At 41.5% G+C, this 23,096-nt stretch overlaps 2 protein-coding genes across 3 annotated transcripts in view; one reads left to right on the plus strand and one right to left on the minus strand.

The window, feature by feature from the left end:
* CHST11 (carbohydrate sulfotransferase 11) overlaps positions 1 to 18,287 on the plus strand; it is a 160,626-nt gene extending 142,339 nt beyond the window's left edge. For both annotated transcript variants that reach the window (XM_066550655.1, XM_066550656.1), the window contains exon 3: positions 13,398 to 18,287. In XM_066550655.1, the coding sequence (XP_066406752.1) occupies positions 13,398 to 14,246 (849 nt within the window). In that variant the 3' untranslated portion in view covers positions 14,247 to 18,287. The remainder of the gene's footprint in view (positions 1 to 13,397) is intronic.
* SLC41A2 (solute carrier family 41 member 2) overlaps positions 7,696 to 23,096 on the minus strand; it is a 58,158-nt gene continuing 42,757 nt past the window's right edge. The window contains exon 11 of the mRNA XM_066550654.1: positions 7,696 to 9,486. Coding sequence (XP_066406751.1) covers positions 9,478 to 9,486 — 9 coding nt within the window. The 3' untranslated portion in view covers positions 7,696 to 9,477. The remainder of the gene's footprint in view (positions 9,487 to 23,096) is intronic.

Below are 23,096 nucleotides of genomic sequence, written 5' to 3' on the forward strand. Positions count from 1 at the left end.
CCATGGGTTTGAAAGATTAACTTGAGCTCCAGTGATGTTGAGGGTAGCTTGCAAAAGGGGTTGTTAAATGGAGAACAGTCAAGGAAAGAGAAGGAAGAGCAGTGAGAAGCAGAAGTGGAAAAAAAGCTCAGGTGGAAGGAAGAGTTAATGCTAACTTTAAAATAACTGGGATTACCTTAGACTCTCTGTCACATTAACCAGGGGCAGAGTGGACATGGTGGTGTTGATAAGGTGAGTTAAGGGGCCATAACCACTTCTGAAGGGCACTGGGAAGAAGGACTGAAGTTGTGGTCTTAGACTTGCAGGTGCATAAAGAGAGGTGATGGGAGAGTTGGAGTAAGACAGTGCCTGGGAAAGCAGAATAAATTGAATGAAATTGCAGTTTGTTCCTAGAAGCAGTGAATCCCATGAACTGCTTTCCCCTGTGAGCAAAGTTTTTTTTTAAAACAAACAAAGCCAGAGATAAAGTTAGGTCATGAAGCAGGAAGTGAGTATCACTAAAAACAGGAGAAGTTGGGAAGAGGCTTTGTGAGACTTCCCTGCTCGTGCTGGCTGGGATACACATCAATGGAAGATACGCATGGGATAGATTGCAGGATTGGACACAGAGTTGCAAACACCAGATCAAAAGTGTTTAAGTATGGTCCTTACAAGTGGGCCTTTGTGCAGTGATGTGCTCCAGCTAGGATCAACCATCCAAAGGAATTTAGAAACAATAGGATAAACAGACTTTCATGAAATCAGTTTTATATTTGAAATGCAAAACTAAGATGGTTGAAAGCAGTTTGGATGTCATTGTTAATCTCCCTATGAGATATATCAGCTGTGCTGATATATCTCATAAAAGACAGGATACGTTCAAAAAGCAAAATCCACGGTTCATTATCAGAGTGTTTGTGGACACATTTGTGCCATGGAAGCACCCCCATCAGCTGAAGGGCACGGAGCATTGGCAGCTCTCCCTGCCTTGAGAAGACAGGTCCTGCAGCAGGCAATGCTGTGGGTTGGAGGAGGAACCTTGAGCTTTTCATTCATGGATCCAGTGGGTGAAAGCTCCTATGCATGTCTAAAATGACAGCTCTCTTAGCAAGAAACTGTAATTTAGGTGTACTACTTCTGTCAGGAATATCAGTTCTTCCTACATTATGTGAACTTGTCACTTTTCCCTGCTCCGAAGTCTATGTCACCTGGCAGCTCTGGAGAAGGACAACCTCTATTCAGTACACCAGAACGTCATCTACTGCCAGTATTTCTCAGGAGCCATCAGACATCTCTGCTGTCTTGACTGAAATCATCAGGGAGGTGGCAGCAGTTCCAGGTACTGACTGAGTAGGCACCATGGATGCTTCTCACACCACCCTACTAAGAAAAATCAGTGACAAGTGTGTTTTTTCCCTCCACTTTGCCGCTGAATTTTTTCAATCCTACCTATTTATACATCAGAATGTGTTTCAGTGCTTCAGGACAGCCTGGGAGCACTCATTAGCCCTGGTCTGTGACCCACTGCTAATGTGCCATCTGGGTGCTTACTGCTTGGATGTGGGTAGGGATGCAGATACTAGTATCCATAGGTATGTGCAGAGGGAGATGCATGCATTCCTGCCTAACTTCTTGGCATTATTGTTCATCAAAGAGAAAATAAGCAGCTTATGAAAGCAAAAGTCCTGGGAACCATAACAGACTGGTAAGGGTGGGCAACCCCTGTTGTCAGGGGTAGCTGACAACAACAACAAGCTGCACAGTGAGTGTGAACTGCCAGGCTCTGTGTCCTACCTGAGCTGAGGTGGAGCTGATGCCGCTGTGAGCAGCTGCAGGCCAATCTCACCCTGTGCCACTGAGGAGCCTGCGGAAGCAGAACAGGCCAGGCTGTGTGTGGGACAGAGCCTCCCTGTTCCCCACAGCAGCAGCAGGCATGGTTCCATGGAGAACATGGGCGCTTTGCCACAGAGCCTCACGGAGCACACACTCTTGGCTCCGCTCACCCTGCAGCTGAATGCCTCGACTCACTGCTGGCTGTCGGACCACATCTCTTCGGGCTGCGGTCTGGCAACTCTCTGTGTTGCCTCACTGCTCAGGGACAGGGGAGAGCTTCCCGATCTTTCCATGCCCTCTGCACTTGCCAAGGTCCCTGCCTGGTGCTGCAGGCTTGTTAGCTCAAGGGACAGCAGGGACCTGCTCCAGGGGGCTTTGCATGCAGAGTGAGAGCTGGCTGAAAACTCAGTCTTGGAGCTCTGTTTTCTTCCCATCTTTGCTGGCATGCTTTAGCTGCAGGTGGGATAAGGCAGATGACAAGGGTATAAGAGCAAGGAAGAGGGAGTCAGCCCATTCACTAGATAGAGAGGGAACTGATGAGAGGCTGGCATGCCTTCAGGATCTGTGAAAGGAGCAGAGGGCAAGGAGACAGCACTTGGCTGCAGCCAGAAAAGGATCCCAGAAGCCTGAGCTCAGAGGGGCCTTTTCTGCTCATTTTCTTTGGGAAGTTTTAAAAGAATGAGCATTTTAAAAAAGGAAAAGATGATGTGCAATTTCTTTCAGACTGGAGTTGAGGTAACAGTTTGAAAAAAATAGCTGCCATTTAAAGAAACGCTAAGAATTTGTTCTTTTATTGTAAAACAACAATTAGTACGCAGTCCATAAATAGATCTGTTATTAGATGAGACAGAGAACCCTTAGAAATCACAGTAAACACGGCTGTAGAGGTGAGGAAAATGAATAAGGCATCATACTAATATTCGTACCTTCCAGTTGTCTTGAATGGCTGACAAAAGGGACTTTTAACATTATCCTCATGCTCTGACATAAGAAGAATTAATGTAGCAAAAATGCAACCAAGCCACCCTAGGCTTGTCAGGATTTAAGGAAGATTACCTAGGTGCATTTTCTGTTCTTTTATTTTTGTGCTGAGGAACCAGGAAGACTGGAAGTTTCCAGCAAGGTCCTGGTGGTTGGATCCAGAGAATGTTGGATGTTGTCTGTGTGGAGCAGACACAGTGGGTGGAGCATGTTGGCGTTTGCGAATAGGTGTCAGTGGCCAACAGGGAAAGCAGACTTATGGATGTGCTTTTTGCCTCCCAGCCAACCTGTGGTAGAATAACTTGTGGTTGGCTATGGGAGTGGGTTTGTTTTGGTGTAAAAAGACTGAAACAGCTGAGGGTTTCAACAGAAACAGAAAACATTGAAAAAGCAAATTATTTCCTCTTCTGTGTCATGGTTCATTTGCTGACTTTTGTCTTGATCCTTCTTTGGGCCCAATCGTGACAGAATTATAGTTGGGCTAAAGGACTGCTGGCTGGCTTGTTTGGGACTGAGCATCCCTCAGGATTGGAGTCACTGGTGTTTATCTCAATAAAGAATAAATCAGACCTAGGAAGCCATTGATGAAACAGGCTTTTTGTGCTAACCTGTAATTTCTGTGCTACATTCTGCAGCAGGAAAGTTTCCTGGGAAGCCTGTTGTAAATAAGATTATAAATGAATGCTAGCATTTTAGTATAAGAGGTCTTTTATTTTTTCAAGCAGGAGGTCATCTAATTCTTTTTGAACAGCAGCAGAAAGGTGAAAAGTTTCCAGTTAACTGTAATTAAGACAATGGAGAATGAGCAACCCTGGTTTAGTCACCTTCTATGAGCATTACTGAGCAGCACAGTCAAACGTGCCAGAAAAAGTTACCTTAGCAAGGTGTAGTCTGAGCACAATATAACCTTAGTAAGAGGAAGTCAAATAAACTTAATTTGTGATAGTTTAATCAAGGAGAAGAAAATCATTACCCAAAAGATTTAGTTGTTTTGCCAGTCTGTGCCAGGATGAATTCATCCAGATCATTACAAGAAAAGAGAGCCATATTGAGATAGGAGATGCAATCTGTTCTTGTTTCTGACACTGACCTTCTGGGAGGGTGAGATTATCTCTCTCTTCCCCGTCTTCTCTGGACCTTGGCACCATCCATTTAGACAGAAGCAGGGTTCACAGGGCACACCTTACAGCAGAGTTACACATGGCAGGCATCAGCACTTCTACTTCCAGCCTCTTACCTTAAAAATAACAACACATCATTTCTTGGTGAAGGCCTGAACCTGCATCCCTGACCCACAGGAGCAGCATTCACCTGACCTGCTCAGAGATATTGGAAGGGACATCCCACGGTGTCCCATCGTCCCAACCAAAGGCCTGCTTGGATTGGGGAACTAAACACACTAAACATGTAATTGCAGGGTTCCCCTCTTTTCGAGGGGGTTGCTAAAGCCCATGAATTCTATGTAAGGAAACCAGCTATGCAGCAACTCTCTCCTGTTTCTCCTATTTTGGTTTCAAAAGCTCTGGGTGTGCTGTACTTGGAGTTAAAAATTGGAAACATATTACCCCGATTTAGCATGGGACTGAGTAAATTGTATTCACTTAAAATAGCAGATATCCTGCTGAGAAAAAAAATAAGTATTTCTACTTGACTGTGTGACACCTGAACTGCAACCCAGAGTTAAAGAAGGAGGATTTGTATTACTGAGAAAGCCATAAATGTTGGCTGCCAGGTCAGAGCTGCTGAGAGGAGCAGGGCACATATGTCCCAGGCAACTCCAGGCATTCAGACCTCCTGTATCTCCTTCCCACATCCTGTGCAGGCTTTCACACAATTTCTGTCTGAGCTCCTGTCTGGTCTCGGCCCATCCTGGAGGTGGATGGTGTTGCCTTTTCCTCAGGGGGGTTTCATTCACAGCATTGACTGGCTCCTGCCTGTATGGGTCTGCAATGTTTGCCAAAAGCCTTGCTCCTGGAGTGTGTGGAATACTGAGATTTATGATAGTGAGCTTAGCTTACAGAAGCCACCATCCCACATTTGCAAAGCGTGAAGGACCTGCAAGACAACACTTGCCTGTGTGGTGGGATAATTTGAGTCCTTTTCCCTTTTTGGGCAGATGGATGTTCCCAATGCTGGACATTCCTCATTCTGTTTCAGCACAGATGTATCTTACCTTTCTGTTAGCATCTATCCTGTATCTGAGTTGCTCTTGTTTAGCTCTGTTATTACTTGTCCTAACCAGACTGAGTCCAAATTATTCCTTTCCTCCTTGTGGAATTTCTCAGGTATTTTTGTATTTATGTATCTACTCTATCCTGTTTCCTCACTCTACCCAGTTTATCTCACCCCTGTCACCACAACTCCTTGCAACACAGAAACTAATGTCAGTTTTTCTATTGTCTCCTAGATGCCAGCTATGTTAAAATGTTGTTTCTTACTCTGTTTTTTAAGGGCCACTCCCAGCTCCACCCTGGCTGACTCCATGTATGCCAAGCCCAGTGCTCCTCCTTGTGCATCATTTGCTGATGTCCATGGCATGCCTTTTCCTAACCAATTCTCAAGCCTTTCCTTGAAAATCATATCTACAGCTCCCACAGTAAAGATGTAGCAGCAGAGTGCAGCAGCTATAGGTCACTCACTTGGCTTTGAGCTTCCCAGCCCATGTGCTTGTCCCTGAGTTTGGGTTGTGCCAGTTAATGTTTCATCTATACCCCAACAGTAACCTTGCAGTTGTGAGATAAAAAGTGGAAGCCTTTTTGACCCTGTCTGCTGTCCCTGCTGACTTGGAGACAGTTCTGCAAGCCTGGCCCTTTCCCAAGCACCTGTGGACAACAGTAGTTTATCCTTGGGAAAGGAGGGCTAGAAGGACAGTGGTTGTGTCCCTGTGTGTTACAGGTTCCACACACAGGTCTGGAGAGCATGAGCTCAGCCCCAGCCATCAGAAGTGTGCACATCTGTCCGTGTGCTTGTGTTGGAGGGGAAAGGACAGAGAGTTTTCATTTTAAAATTAAATTCATACGATAACCAGATCTTTCAGTTTTTTAATGCAAAAAGTGATTTATCGCTGCATTACAGAACGAGCCAGGAGCAAACAGATTCATCACGCGCCATCCTTTCATGCCAGAGCAGCAGCGAGCGGCTGTGGCGGTGGTGCAGAGAGGTCAGGTCCCACCACAAAGCCTCTGCCATGGGAAAGCAGCACAGCTCCATCACCCTCACCCCACCATGGCAGCTGAGGTCCCAGCCTGGGGTTTCATCCATTTCTTCTTGTTGTGAGAGAACAAAAAAAAAAGGATTGATCATCTATTCGCCTTCTCCCCCTCCTTTTGTTTGGCTGCTGGAAAGACAGTGCAAAGTGCTCTTTGTACAAGCAACACGAAGCTCCAAACTCATCTTCTATAAATTAAATCCCAATAAGCCCACCAGCATGAAGATTGCTTGTTTTAAGTGTTCCCAGCTCAAGACTTCTCCAGCCCTCTGTGAAGATTTCTTACATCTTACATGTATTGCACTTAAACTCAGTCACTTCAGTTTTTTCCTGCCCTGTGTTTAGAATATTTCCCCAGAGCTTCAGAACAGCAACGTGCATGTCAGCACATCCTTCACCCTCGATATGGCCAGGCCATAGGTCTTTATGCAGGATCTTTCTTGGGACTTGTAACTTTTCCCTCTCCTTGTTCAGAGGGGACACTTCACAAGATGCATACATTTATCTTATTAGCCCCAAACCCTATGTATGGTATGAGTTCTGATACCAAATAGTTCCTATTAGGGAGAATGGGAATGGATAGGCTTCCGAAGATGTATGGGATTATACAAGAGAAGGTGGCATTGGAAGGGAGCTGGTTCTTTTTTTCCTGGATCAGTATCTTGTGTGACAGTTTTAGCCTGATTAAAAAGCTGGTTTTCTATATAGCTGTGCCATTTGTTGTCAGTCTCTGATTTTTCAAGACTTTGCATCATTTAGCCCCTCTGTGGTACTTAACTTTCTCTCCAAGATGAAAAGGCCAATATTTAATGACCTAGTTGTGAAGTTTTCCCAGCATAGGATCAGCATCTGTGCCTGCATGTGTGTCTGTTGCCAGATTTTGCCTGGTTCAGTATTGGTTTTTTTCTAGCACCCAATTAGTACTTGTCTAACACCTGGTCAAAGAAGAGTGAAGGCCAAAGCTGATGTGGGTTTGGGGTTTAATTAAATCATTGTAGTCCCCACAGTAATGCTGAATTGTCTCACAATTGCCCTTCTTTGAGTGCACCCAGACACACAGGGACAAAGTTGGAGATGTGCATAGGAAGAAGGAGGGAATGTATGAAGCAATTTGCGATTTTTGGCAATACAGTCATACTGTGTATGACTGTTTTATTTTCAAGAGTTTTGATCCTTCTTTTCATAGCCCTGGTGCATTCTCTGCAATGGCAACTGTGGTTATCTTGGTTTGCAATACAAAGGATTGAAAAAAAAAAAGCGTATTCAGCCTAATCTTCTCTGTAGGGCACTAGGTTCAATGCATGAAATGGAGAAAATAATAAAGCTTTGTAATATTTCAAGAGTTTCCTTCAGATGATATAATTTGCTTCTAAAATGTTCTCACTTGGTAAAAATGCTCCTAAGTTAATATTAGTTTTATCTTCCTTTATCCAGTCACTCTGTAGAGACATTTTCATAGCAAAACTCATATTCCAGTTTGTCTGTCCACTGGTTTTCAGGGAAGATGTTAAGCATTTCCATCTTCAGGACACACAATATACTTTCTCTGAATATTAATTTTTAGTATGCTCCTCATTTGAGTGCTCAAACATTTTGAAAAAGTAAAGTCAAAATTAGTATGCCGTGAAATGTGAAGTAAATCAAAGTATGAAAAGTTGCAAAGCTATTAATTTAAAAAAATGTTGCAGTTCAGGTCAGTTTAATAAAATCCCTTTATTGAAAATGCAATTGTTCTTTTATATACAGTGTTTTGATTTGCACAGCTACAATTGTCTGACTGTCATCTGTAGAAATCTGCACAGAGTAATAATTATTTGTGATGATTTGAGAAATGCTTGGACTGTCAAGTATGAAAAATTGTTGGTCCCCATTATTGTCTAATGCTGAACATTTTGAAGAATACAATCTAGAACTTGGTGTATAGCACATATATACAATAAGTAGGGTAGTTATGGATGCAAATTGTAAAAGCCAAGTCTTAAAATAGTCTAAACCATGTTTGTAACTTCAAGGCTCTCCATCAAGGTTTCAAGAATTTTATTCACACCTTTCATGTGAAAACAGGATTGAAAACATGCTTGCATGTAACCTCATGCTCAAAAATCCCCCACCCTTTTAGCATCTGGGAAAACAAAAGTAATACTAAAAACCATTTTGTATCTTGAATAAACACCTCCTAGAACTGAGATGGTGTAATTGATGGGCTCGGGGAAGGAAAGTTGATAATAATTGAGATTTCAGACAACTGACTCTCTTGATATCACACAACCAGGACCATTAGTGCCACCTATAGTTCGTCTGTCTGACAGTTCTCACTTGAAGACCTTTCTTTCTGTGGATTCTGAGGCTGCTATACATACTCCTTCTGAACAAATACTGTTAAGAAGAATTTGGTGGATATGAGCTCTGGTTTTATCAGTTCTGGATAGACCCAGCTGGGTGTCAGCTGTTTTTTAGTTGATGGACCACAGATGAGGGAAGCTCTGCAGCAACTAGGACACAAACCAAACCTCCAAATATAAAGGTAACTTAAGAATTAAAGGCAGATGCAAAGTCTTCGTTAAGGCAAAATTGAAGAGAAAAACCAATTTAGCAAGGAATGGGCGTGCAAATGCCATTTATCCTCTTTATTCCATGCTAAATTAATTTGGATAATTTTGCCCTTCAGTCTGCCATGATCAAGTGTCTTGTTAGCAGGCCCAGCATAGGCTGGTTGTGAGCCTGGTTACAGTAATACAGAACTAGCTGCAGGCAATGCAAAAGAAATAAACTAAATCCTGCCTGGTAAATGTGGAGGGTTTCCACCATAATTTTCATAGTGAGACAGAACTTAAATAATGGGCTTTTTGAGTTACATTTCAGTATTTCCATACTTCTATTAAAAAACTGCTTTCAGTGCAGGTACCTATGAATTCACTTGATGTCTGCACCTAGTTTTCAGTAGACTACTATATTCAGAAAAATTTTTTTTTAAAAAATTCCCTGTGTTTAAATCTGTACTTGCTGCTTGGCCATCAAGCTTGGAAAGGTCTTCAAAGATTACTTTATCCTGCTGTGCCTAAGTAACCAGAAGGAAATACCTCCCATCTCATTTCTCTGGTTTACCTTGAATAACCTTTGCCTGTAATGAGTTGATGACTGCCAGTTGGTCAGCGTATGCATTTTTGGTCAGCATATTCTCTAGTGCTCTCCCCAAAACACCCTCCTGCCCTCCCTGCACACACACCCCCACCTTCCACTGAACAGAGGACAGAGTGTACTGGGCTTTCCTCCCTTGTTGTTACTTTGGGACTGATAGAGATGAGAAGCTTCTGCAATCAGAGTGTCCCCAGACTACTTTTTTCTTTTTCTTCTTTTAATGCCACTGAGCTTAGAAGTCTCCCGCTGGTCATGTTGCTTCACTGTTCAACTCAGTTACTGCATCAGAAAAGGAAGGAAAACTTTGATCTTGACATGCGCTTCTTCTCTGTCCCCCTTTACAACTTCTGCAGGAAAACAAAAACATTATTAAGTGCATCTCTGGTGTCAATCCTTTCAGGGGAGAACAGCTGCTTTTATCAGATGTCTTCCCAAAACCTTTAATGGCCTGATGAAGTCCAAGTTGAACTGTCAGAGGACACACCTGAGCACGACTTTATCACCATCCCCACGCTGCTCTCAGGCTTGAAACTGTCCTCAGCCAAAGTGGATTTAGACCGTTACTTATTGCGGTTTCTAAAACTGAGGGGTCATCAGGGACCTCTGGTAATGAGCATGGGCATAGCCATCAGTGTCCAGGCAGCAGCTGCATGCTCACAACTCAGCTGTAGCCACATCTGTTACAGCTTTGGAGGAAGAAAAGTTCATGACCCCAATTGTTTGTCTTGTCCTTTACCATCCATGGGTTTAAAGATATCCATTCCTTGGATCTTCTCTCTGGCTGCTTAAATTTGTGGGGTATATTTTCCTAATTAGCCGTGAGCACATTTGCACTTTTTCCCTGGCCAGGTGGGTCTCTAGTTTAAACAAATGTGTTTCCAGTCTCATTTAAACTTAACCATTTCTCCAGGTCCCCTTACCAGCTTCAGGAGTGAAATTGTTATGTGGCTTAAAAGCCCTGCCTGTAACTTTAAAAGAAGAGGAACCATATTACCATCAGCTCACCCACTGTTAATATATAGTTTTAAAATACTAAATTGAAAATGCTCTTATGATTACCTTCCATGGTGCTGTGTAGACTCTAGGGGCCACAGAGTGTGTCCTTTGTGCAAAGGAGAGTTTGTTGGTTCTTTCAGGGTTCCATTAAAGGCTCTCGGGTACCTTACCTGGCCTTTCACTAGAGCAGGACCAATGTGGCTTTCCTATCAGCCACTCCTTCAGCAAGGGGGCTGTTGCCATCAAACCTCGAGGAGAGCCAGCAGGACTGTGTGTCTCTGGGGGAAGCAGGTAGGTCAGCTTTTCTAGGGTGCATCATGTGTGTTAGTCAGCTGCAGAAGAAATGGGCTTTGATACACTTGGCATTGTTCTAAGACAGTCACTAGATTGGCCTTTTATCTTTTTTGTTTGTTTGTTTTAGTAAACTGAAGTCAGTAGGATAGAATAAAAAGGAAGTCGAGCTTTCTATTTCCTATGTGGTCCTTCATCAATCAGCCATTCCAAAAGGCGCTGTCATTGATGACAATCTTTTTTACTGTTTTACTGCTATTTAATATGCATTCTGTGTGCCCCCAGGCAGGTCAGAGCACATGCACAGCTCAGCCTGGGGTGTTGCTGTGTACTTAGTAAATGTGGCTTTTATCCCATTTCTTCATATTTTTTTCCATGTTAAAAAGAATGAGAGGAAAGTACCACTTGAAAATGCACAAGTGTAATCTTCTAAATCAATTTAAGTAGTACAAGCTCATTGGTAATTGCAAATACTAAGGCTGCGGTTTTCCCCTTACTCTAAATGTCTGAAAAGCTCATTAATGTTAATGTATGGGGAAGTGCTTAGCCTATTGATGGAGGAATCAAATCAGGAGCAAAGCAGAGCTCGACAAAGATTCATCTGCAGATTAGGGTCTGAAGCAACCATTAGATTATCAAATATGACCTTCTATCTAATACAGACCATAGAATCTCATCCACTTAATTCTGTATTTATCCTAAGAACAGCACCAGAAAATCAGATACAGTGCATTAACATAATGTAGCAATATTTTCCTCCCTCCCTCCCTCCCTCCCTCCCTCCCTCCCTCCCTCCTTCTGATACTTCCTTCTTTCCTTTCCCCCTTTCCTTTCCTCCTCTCCAACCTGGGGCAAACAGCATTCCTGTGCTATATGATTTTTTATGAAAATCTGCAGGAGGAGAGATTTCAGCTTTTTATTTGCAAAAGGGAATTTGTATGTCTGTGTGTTTGCATAGGGTTTTCTTTAGTGCTTTGAAAATTATTGACTGGTAACTAATGAGTATAGAGCTGGTTGAGATCCATTTCTTCTGTTTTTCTCTGAGGACATCATAAATTGAAAAAGGGATTTTTTTTTAACAGAAAAACTAATTTTCTTGAAAAATCTGTGTGGTCCTTCAGAACTGCTTTCTAACATCTAATTTGGAAACTCCCTGCCAGTCAGTTTTCCTAGGAAGCACGAAGCACATTTCACATCTGGCTTCTCATCACTTTGACTGTGACATAAAACTGCCCTTGAAGTGCACTTGGGAAATATCCAGGGGGATACCACACACACATAAAAGACAAGCCAACCTGTCTAAAAGAACTGCACTGGGCTAGTGCACATTTTAACCACTAGCCATCATTTTACTGAACAGAGGAGCAAAAGAGATGAGGAAAGTATCATGGAATTCAGAGGAGAAGTGGTAGGTGGCACTGTGCAAAATACAGAGGTCCCAGGCTTGGCATATATACACTCTCTTGAAGAAAAAGTCCTCCTGCCCTGAGTTGAGCTACATCAGCCCCTTGGTGTTGCTCATACTATGGAGACATTTCTCTGCAACCCACCACAGCCCAGGCAGTGGGAGAGTCTCTGTTGTTCACGTGCTGCAAAAGCTTTTGTTGCCCTTCGGGTGGGTGAAACTTGGGCTCTTAGCACTACTAGTCTGTAACAAAGCAATTTCTATTTCTTTTCTCTGCAAAGCTCAGAAATCCTGCAACTGGCTTGGTCCCATTTTGGATTTTCATTTGGGTTTTGACTCTAAGTTCATTTGGATTCTGTTCTTTGAGTTTTGGTGGGTTTTTAAAATAGGAATCATGTCTAAGTACTGCAATTGAAAGCAGAGATTTGACCCGTGACTGCAGGAACTGGAGGTTCAGAACTCCCAAGCAGGTGCAAAACCATTTCCCAAGGTTTTGCCTGGTATGTACTGTTTTTTTCTGGTATACTGGCAGGGAGAAAGACCCCTATAACCAAAGGAACACACATAGCAGGTGCATAGAGTCTGCACTGCCTCAAATACTTCTTTTCAGTGTCCTGTGATTCATGTTAATTCAACAAGAAGGTACAAGATAAATACTTTTGAAAGATTCAGCATACAAGAAGGAATCTCAGACCTCCTTGCCTATCAAATAGGAAAGTCAATACTTGCCTTAATTCTTGTCTTTGAGGCTAAATTAGTTATTGAGCATAAGGTTCTTCAAAATTCACAGGTAAATGGTGTTAAATAAATGTAAATGACATTACTAACATCTTTCCACTGTTGCTTTGATGCAGTTTATTCTCAATAAGTAATAAGGTATTTATAGCAGTGAGGATAGGGCTGCACAGAAAAACCCCATGCCATGCAGAGACACCTCTGAATAACCAAACACAGAAGCCCTGCACTGGCATGGTCTGAATGAATCTTCCTCTTGGGAAGTTGCAGGAATATCCATAGACTTCATTTATTCTGGCCATAGCTGTATAAGCCATATAGTCATAGTCAAGAAACAAGCCATGACTATTAAATTTTCTAACCAAAAAGACACCAATAACAAGAACACACAGTATTTTCACTTTGTCAAATTTTCCAGTATCTTCCTACCCCGTCTTGGCAGCAAAAGGTCCAACACTGCTGTAGCTGTGGGTTTAACTGCAGAGTGGAGGCAAAATTTGTTTTCCAGGCCTAAGAGAAGCAGTGACCACATCTCAGGATGAGGGTTCTGTAAATACACTTGCCACCATGCTGTGTAAGCACTTTTGCTCCTTAATATTTTCTTCCAAGCAAAGCTCTGGATACTCTGTGAACAGCATTTAATCAGTGTGTATCAAGAAGTTTTGAGACAAAAACAGTTTGTCTTCTAGAATAGTGTCAGTTGGACCCAGCCACATAATGAATTATTCCATGCAGGGAAAGATCTGCTTTTCTATGAATTTGTATAATAAGCAAAAAGGGCATTGAGAGTTTCCCAGCCCTTTACTTCTGGTGCCTGTGCTTCCTTTGCAGTTGTCCAACACAGCAATTCTTCATCAGATCAGACGAGACCAAGTGACAGACACGTGCCGAGCAAACAGTGTGTCCAGCAGGAAGCGCCGTGTGCTGACACCCAACGATCTCAAGCACCTGGTCGTGGATGAGGATCATGAAATGATCTATTGCTATGTTCCCAAAGTGGCCTGCACAAACTGGAAGAGAGTCATGATGGTTCTGACGGGAAGAGGGAAGTACAGCGATCCAATGGAAATCCCGGCCAACGAAGCCCACGTGTCTTCAAACCTGAAGACTCTCAACCAGTACAGCATCCCAGAGATCAACCACCGCTTGAAAAACTACATGAAGTTCCTCTTTGTTCGCGAGCCTTTTGAAAGACTGGTGTCAGCCTACAGGAACAAGTTCACCCAGAAGTACAACACTTCCTTCCACAAACGATATGGCACCAAAATCGTGAGGCGCCAGAGGAAAAACGCAACCCAGGAGGCTCTGCGGAAAGGTGATGATGTGAAATTTGAAGAGTTCGTGGCATATCTCATCGACCCACACACCCAAAGAGAAGAGCCCTTCAACGAGCACTGGCAGACTGTGTACTCCCTCTGCCACCCTTGCCACATCCACTACGATCTCATAGGAAAGTATGAAACACTCGAAGAGGATTCAAATTACATTCTCCAGCTGGCGGGAGTAGGCAACTACCTGAAATTCCCCACCTATGCAAAGTCTACGAGAACTACTGATGAAATGACCACAGAGTTCTTCCAGAACATCAGCTCCTTGCACCAAACACAGCTGTATGAAGTCTACAAACTTGATTTTTTAATGTTTAATTACTCAGTGCCAAGCTACCTGAAATTGGAATGAGGGATGGGTTGTGGGGAAAGAGGGGAGAAAAAGCCTGTTTTATTTAAGATTTTTATTTGTCATAATAAATATGGAGAATGGGTTATTTTGTAAATTAATATTTTCTTTTTTTGAATGATGCTGCGAGCAGCACAGTCAAAATTATTTAAATCAACTGTAAGAAAGGACAGCTCTCTTTGCAGGGTAACGGGATTGTGATGATCTAGCTGTAGAAATGAATAATACTGCTACACTGTTTAAACAAATGTTAATTGTGTTCTGGTGAATTTCATTGATCTTGCGTTCCTCCAGTTCTAATTAATGTTATTTATACTTATTTAAAACATTGTCTCTTGGTAGGTTTCACTTCAGCAGCAGAGATAGGATAACATGTGAACTGTTAACAAAGGAGTCTGGTTTTGGGCTTTCCTCAATTTCCAGCTTGCTCTGGGTAATAATATTCTTCCATTAGGCAATGATGCAGGTAAATATAGGAATATGGAAGCGTGGGTTCTGGAACCACACGCTTTGAGAAGATTGGTGAAAATAAGTTCTTTAGAAAGTAATGTTGCACTCCATACTAGTACAAAATCTATCTTTCTAGGCCTGAAAAAGAAAAGTAACCCAGATTTGTGTAGATTCATGGGTATCTAATACCCATGACTGAAAGAAACATTCCTTAGGTGTTCTTAGGTGTATTCCTTAGGAAGAGAAACCATGAACCTTTTATAAGTCTTAATGAGTTTTTGGAGAATATGACCACTCTCACTGGCTCTTAATTTGAAGCCTCCCAGCCCAAATGAATTGGGGATGGTCCATCAGAAAAGAATCAGCATTTGGAAAGTGGCTGTAAGAGGTTTTTTGAATGCCCAAAGCAATTGGCATTGACTTAATTCATATCCAGGATGGAGCTGTGGGGACATCCATCCTCTTCAAGTCATGCCTCCTTAATTGATCCTAAGATGGGCAACCAACTGATAATGATACGTTGCTGTAAACAATCTGGGCATGTAATTTGAAAAGTCAAAAAGTCATCTTCATGTTGATTAGGCATGCAAGGCAATAAAAAAGGTCTCATCTTCCTAGATGATGGATTCATGGCTTTTTCCTAGGGAGGAGAAGAAGCCTTCTTTTTTAGCTGATGCCTAAATGCCATTGACGGGAATTTTTCTAAGTTCTGATGTGTTAGAAATTCATCCAAGTCATCTCTAATGTAAGACCATAACCTTTTTTCTTAAGGGGAATGTCTCAGCAGCAGTTGTTTTGTGTTTAACTGCTTTTTGGGATGGCAGATTGTTTTGGGTAAGCAGATAGTAATCTATACACAGCAGATAAACAATGAAAAATGGTATTTCAGTGTGGTTCTGTTAGCCAGCTAGTGGGAGCAGAAAATCAGGCTTCTCCAGATGTTTGCTTCAGTTGGATGCAGGTGAGGGAATGCTCTGTAGCCACCTCAGCATCCACAGGCAGCTGGGCAAAAGGAGGCAGAGGCTAAACTGACACTTGTAAAAATATCAGATTTGTTTTAAAGTTGATAGATGGTTAAAAATGGGGGGTTTAACTTGCCTGCATGTCAATCTTTTGATCAAAGCAAACCCTTTCAAAAAAGATTGATGATTTAAATAAACTCAGCTCAAGGCAGAGCTGTTTCAACAGTATCAGAGCCAGATCGTGAAAAATGTCAAACTGTACAGTAGCCAGTAATATCCACTGAATTGTATTAGTTTCCAGGACACAGATGTGATTAAAGAAGAAAATAGTTTGCATTTTATTTGATAAAAATAAGTTGCTGAATAAATCTCATTGAAAAACTAACATAACAAACAGCAACTGAAGGCCTTTCGCAATTGGATTTGGTCTTAGGCAGGATTCAGGTCATTATTTTCTCTATCATACCATACAAATAAATCTCTTATCCATTCTGGAACAGCCACAGTTTTCATAACCTACCCCCTATTTATAACCTGGAGCACTGGACCAGTGGCTGACAAGGGTCAGGCTGGCTGGCTCACCCCTCTGAATTCCTGATCCATTGCTAATTACTGGTTGTTGTTTTACTTTAAAGCAGTTTAGTCTCATTTAGAGTGTGTGGAGCTGTACCTCTCACAGTGCCCTGGCCCTCTTATGTTCCTAATTCAATGGATTTATGTTTGTTAAGAAAACAACTGTCTGAGGCAGGTTGCCCTTTTCCTCCTCACAATACTTCCTACAAGCTATTTGTGTGTTAGTTTGGTCTTGCATCCACAGTGCTCATATTCTGGTCCAATTTTCTTCTCAGTCAGCTCTTAATCCATCCAGCAGAATGTGATGTGATTTTTTTCATTTAAGACAAAAGTTTCTTCAGAAAGTAAATATTTAAAGAACAGGGTGTGCTTCCCCCTTTCCTTTTGTACTTTTCTCTGGCACCATCACCACATTTTTATGCATTCTGAAATATTCTCTGTAGTTTCACAGCTTTGGAGACACCAAACCTCTATATGGTAGCTGTGATAGAAAAGCTTTAAGTGAAAAATGTGTTCAGGAGATCTGAGGGCTGACCGTTCCTCCAGCCAGGATTTTTAGCAACAGCTTTGGGTTGGATTACCTAAATTCTGGCTCCCCACAGAGGGTAGCTCTATGGGTGGATGCTCAGCACTGAGTAGGCTTTTATGTGGACTTCAGTGGGTGCATGAAATCCCTTGCTTTTGAAAAACCTTGATCCCAAACTACTACAACCTGGCTATTTAGTGCATTATATCTGTTTTGAGGTGCTGTGAATGGGTTGTAGATCTGTGTTTAAAATGAACAGCTGACATGCTGGATATGATCATGTCCTGTGTAGTGAGCAGCAAGCCCTCACCAGCTCAGAGCAGGATTGCAAATGCTAAGGAATAGCCATTTCTTTGGCCTATTTGGCATGCTGTTTTGACTGAGCCAAAAAATCTGTCTTTCCACTGCAGCTACACAGGAGGACATTCAGGGTTGTTTGTGCTCATGTCAGTGAGCTGGCAGCCACCACCTGCCGTGGGGGGCAGACAGAGAACTGGGTTGGTTTTATCCTCTAACTCTTCCCTGGTTTTCCCAGCTGGAGGAGAAGAGGAGCTGGTCTGCTCCTGAGTTCTGCCTCTCTCCCAGCTCTATTTCTGCTGTGGCCACAGCTGGTCCTGGGAGACAAATGGGCAGCACAGAGCCACATCAAAATGTGAAACACAGACATGCCCATGGGGCTGGAAAGGGCCACCCAGGAAGCTGCTGTTGTAGAAGGGCATGCATTAATTATGTCTAGTAGTGATGAGCACAGAGAGAACATCAGTGGGGGAATTTCTGCTCCCCACCTCTGTCCCCAGCCACCTCAAAGCTGCTGGAGCAGTGATCCTCATCTCTGAGCAGCTGTTACGTCCCTGTCATTTGGCAGGGCCAGCCCTGAGCCCAGCAGTGCTTGGCTCAGTGCTGTACTTGGCACGATACCCACAGCTGAGGGGTCGTTCCCCCCAAATGGCATCAAGTACCTTAACTTGGAGTGCAGGCTGAATTTGGCCCATATGAACATGGTGGAGACTGTTGGGTGGTGGGATGTTCCCCCAAACCTGGCTCAGTCCATTCTTCAGCCTCTTCATAAACCATGTCCATTATGACAGAAACATGCAAACTGCCTGAACCATGCGCTGTATAAGAGTGAAATAAATAATCCACAAGCAGAAGTGCTTTTAGAAGTAAGTTGACCCCAGATGTTTTAGGGTTTCACTGTAGTCTGCTGCACTTTTCAGGTACAAAAAGGGACTGTCCTTACTATTACTCTTGTTACAGAGAGTGTTATTTTCTTACATGCATGCACAATACAATGTGTACGAATAATTTAACATCAATGTGGGGTTGGATTTTTTTTTAACCTATTTGTATGCAGTAGAAGGCTTGTTGTAGAGAAGTATCTCCTTATACTTAAATATACTGTTAATAAAGCAAAAAAGATAAATTATACATTGCCAACACAAGTGTGACCCGCTCATAAGTCTTTCCTTAAAAAAGCCATTCAAGCCTGATTATTTTTCTAAGTAACTTCAATTAAATTGAAGAAAGAAAATTCCTCTCTGTGTGCTTTATTTATGGCTCATGCTTTCAGGGTGGATTTTTCAGGGTGGGATTTTTGTCCACACAGCTTTGCTTTCTTACCTGCCTTATTGTATATTATAGGCAGGACACACTGAAAACTCAAAATTATCTACTCCTGTGGAGCAGGAGAAATCCCTTGGTGGGGTTCAGTGGGCAGAGCAACCAGGGAACTGAGCCCAGGCAAAGGGGAAGCAACAGCTGCAGAACTCAAACATGGATGGAGGGAGGGAGCTGGGGGCTTTACAAAATTGAAATCACTTGCACACAAACCCAGAAACTTCCATTCTGGGGGTAATGGAGTAAGAAATGGCCTCTCTGCACAGCCTTGGGTGCACAGCTTTTGTGTGGTTTCCTTCATTGCCTGTAAGATAGTGGAAAGAAAAGACCAGTCTCTCATACTGCCACAGAGACTGAAAAAATTGGATTTGCACTAGTGAAGGAAACTTGAGGATCTGTCGTTTTGGCAAGCTTCAATTTTTCCATTAAATAACTGCAAATTTACAAAATCCCTTCCTATTTATATCCACCAGCTGCCCCGTGGTACTAGCCTCAGGAAGCTGCTGTAGGACAGGAGAGCTGGCAGCAGCAGGGCTGTGGGCAGCACCCTGGCAGTGGGAGATGGATGGGGAGCACTGCAGGGTGTGACAAAGTGACAGGATCCTGCACAACTGAAGTGTCCTCTGGCCCAAATAAGAGATTAAGTCCAGTAGAGATGATGCGAAGTTTGATGCAAAGAAAGACTGTTCCTGTGGTCATAACCTGCTCCCTGTGCAGGCATGAACTCCAATACTTCCAAACTTTGTTTGGATAAAAACACGTATCATTCAATTCCATCATAATTACGAAAGAATTTAAAATGTGGAGAATGGGAAGGAAAAGAGAAATAAATCAAGCACGTGCAGCCAGCAGCAGAGCAAAAATCAGGGCATATGCTTGCCAACCAGCAGCACCATGCCTTTCTCACTAGCTATGTTACACATCATCACGTACCAGACTCCTGATGCCACACAAAAATAAAATATCTTGCTTTTCCAGTTGCACGTACAACTTTGCCAAAGATTGAAATTTTTGAAATATTAGTCTGGTTTATTCCTCAGTGCACTGAAAAAAGTATCCAAATGCCACTTCCCCAGATTGCATGCTAATCAATTTTATAAAGAAATCTATGTTAAAAGAGTAAAATCAACTTCATCTTCTCTATTGGCATGACAAGAAGCCACCTGTTTCCCCTATTACTTGAAATGTCACTCTACTGATGTGCTCGAGCCTCTAGACTCTGAGATTCAACTCACTGTCAATAAAAACCTTCTGCTGGCTAAGTCAGAGGCATTAAGGACCTAGAGTAGTGGCTTATTCATGGAGGAAAACATATAGAAAATATTACTATTCCTTTATACATTATTTAAAATATATTTTGCCAATATTTTAATAAGATTACTGATTTTGACATTGACTGTCCCTATTTTTTGAGTAAAAGCAACCTGAGCTAACATTCCTTTAGGAGCACACATCCTAGCACTATGCAACAAATGGACAGATCATTTTGGAAAATGAGACATAGCATTTGTAGTAAAATTATGTGGGTTTGAAAATCTCATTTCAAGTAGAGTTTTTAATTAAAAAACAAGCAACCAGCAAAGCTGTTTTCCTCAGTCAGAGAAAAAAAATCAATCCAAAGTTTATTCCTTGGTTTCTCTTTTTTTCACTAATACATAAAGCTGTCAGGGTAACATACAGCTGGGTGATAACAGTTTACCCATTAGGCTTTGGCTTGTTCTAAAAACTAGAATTTTACTGTAGCAATTCATGCCTTTTTAGCAGAAAGAGATCTCTGTGCTGTCAGCAGGTATTTGCAGCCCTACATCAAGTCAAAATCTGCAACCCACAGCAGCCCAAATTTTCCATAAAAGCTTGGGCAAAGTCAGGGTTTAACCTTTATCTAAGCCTTTCTTAGGCTTAATTTATTCAGACTTCCTTTAGCAAATAACTATTCTAGCTAAAGCTGATTTAGTTTTATGTCTGAAATAGAGTTTGTTTTTTTTTTAAGTGATTGCTCTATGAATGAAATCAATCACTGCATTTTTTACTATTTTTTAAACTTCAAGTAAATTAATTTAGATAGAAAGGTCAAATCAGAGCAAGCAGCCATGCTGTGGAGAGACAACCACTGTGTCCAGGTAACTTCAAATGTAAATCTGAGAACTTAGCATTATTAAATCCTGAGGATCTGTTCAGAAGGTGTCTACCATATAATTAATTCAGGATTTCACTTGCACCCCATTTCACTTGCAAAAAGTGAATTTAGAATTAGAATTATTCAAGGAAATTCAGATTTAGAATTATTCAAGGAAAGCACTTCCTCTACCTTTTAAGACTTTAAGCAACTGTTGAGGAGGAAACAACCTCCCAAAAGAGCAAGTTGAAGAATGCTAAGTAAGGGAGAAGCATATTTCAAGTATAGTTTGGACTGAGAAATAAAAGCATAAACAGAGGATATGATGAACTAGCCTGCATATTAAATAAATAACTAGCAGGACTTGAAACCAACTTTTTTAGCTGCAGAGAAGGTAAAGCCCATCCAGCCCAGCCAATGCTGAATGACTCCTGCTCTTGAGTACCCACCCGGAATATGGCAATCTTGTATGTTTAGTTAACATACTGGTTCTTAGCTTTAACTGTGAATTATTCATGTCTTGATAATATTGGATTTCCCAGAGTATTCATGCACAGCATGCAGGATGATCAAATTTTCATTAAACTTAACGGAAAGACTTTCCTTTAGGAAAGTCAGAATGAGGCTTTAATGACAAAACACACTTTTTTTTTCCTAGTTCTTTACCGACCTATATATAAAAAACACTGTTTATTTAACTTCAAATATATATGAGTAAATGATAATCCGAAAGATTACTAAACAACAGACTGAAGTGATTAGGAATGGATTAGAGAACACAAAACAGTATATGGTATCACAAAAAATCCAGTCAGAAAGAAAAGAAAAATCCTACTAAGATACTTCACAGCACTTCTAGTCCTTTTAGTACTGTTTGTGAACATTACCTTACTTTTTCCAAAGAAGATTATAATTCAATTATCATATTCTGTTGCCATTTTCTGCACCTCTGAAGAGACTCTCATTTGCAATAGCAATTTTACCATTACAATAATAATAAGGAATTTCAAACACTTCATTTCACAGAGCACTTATGCTACTGTTTCATGACATGTATTCTGAGGCTATTCTTGCACTTAAGAGAGCTTTTTGTGACACTCACAACTGAAGTGAAATAGCAAATACATTAAAAAGATGATAGGTCTCATTTTGAATCCTGATTCTGCAAACTGTACCGCATTTGTAAAGCCTTAATCCTCATGCTGTTCTAATCTTTGTATGAGGAAAGTCTAATTTTGTTTGTAAATTGTAAAAAGGAGTGAAATTCATTTGCTGCTCACCAGTTTCTCATCAACATCCTAAAAATCCCAGTGAAATTAATATATTAAACATGGGAGTGGGATATAATTTTGCCAATTAAAACATTACAGATTAAGATCTACAGTAATGCTATAAAAATCAAAATATTGATCTACATATGTTAAAAGAAGAATCTTCCCCTATGTCAAACAGCATAATAAAGCAGAGGAACAATCCTGGCTATATAATTACTCTAAAAAGGAGCTGGAGTCATTCAGTAACACACTAGAATGATTATTTTCAAAGCATTACACAGGAAAAGAAAACACCTATGGTATGAAACACTACTAACTCCACATTTTAAAGCTGCACCTGGCTGTACTTTACAAATAAGATTATCCCTTTTCATGCATACTCACAGAGCCATTGAGATGGTCACAGAGTCCTTCAGAATGGAAAATAACACACATTTCAAATAACCTGCCTGTAGTTCTACTCCCCTTAGAGATATTTCTGAAGTAGAGGAAAAAAAATAGCAGACAATTAGAAAGGCCAAACAAGACCACCCCAAGAGTCACTCAGCACCAGGTTACAGACAGTAACTTGTAAGGCAAACCACCTGCAGCTTCTGGCTGGTCTAGCTCATCAGCAGAATAAAAATGGAACAAGAAGTTCCAGGAGGAGCTTTAGGACGACCCACAACTTAAAAGAGGTGAATGAGCTAATAAAAGCAAGAATCAAAGGAAGTGCTCCATGCTGACTCAAAAGCAAAGAGATGTGAACCAGCCATAGTCCTAATTAGGCAGATTAGAAAGGAAGGTTTGAAAGAATCTTCTGGCAGCCTGAGAGGAGGAAAGGACTTAATGAATTTTAAAACCAAGAGTCATCATTTTATCTGCAAGATTATAAAATATGGCTGTTTTGATAAAAAGAGACAATAACATCTCAGGATGTCCCTTTCAATTCTATGTTTTAAGCAGTACAAAAAGCACACAATTTGTCTCTGACAGAATTTCTGCTAACATTTCTCACCCACACATGAAGTGAAGTAATTCACTATTACTGGGCTTTTTTAAAAAATCAAGTAGGTGGAACGCTGTGAAGAGATTGACTTGACTAAAATTAAAATTGGTTAAGGGCGTTCAGCTTTTGAGTACTTGAAAAAATTCTCTGGTATCCAAGCACTCTTTTGTGCCACCTCCCATATTATCCTCACAGCTGGAATACGTGAAATATGGTAAGAGTTGTTTGCCTTCTTAACACGAGGTAGCAGACTTTCTAAAGCATGTAAGTCCCTAAAATGCTCCTTTCATATAGGAATCAAACCCCTTTGACATCATAGATTATTTATTCCTTGGTTTTCCGGATGT

The sequence above is a fragment of the Molothrus aeneus genome, chromosome 5 (genome assembly GCF_037042795.1).
Source record: "Molothrus aeneus isolate 106 chromosome 5, BPBGC_Maene_1.0, whole genome shotgun sequence".
Taxonomy (NCBI): Eukaryota; Metazoa; Chordata; class Aves; order Passeriformes; family Icteridae; genus Molothrus; species Molothrus aeneus.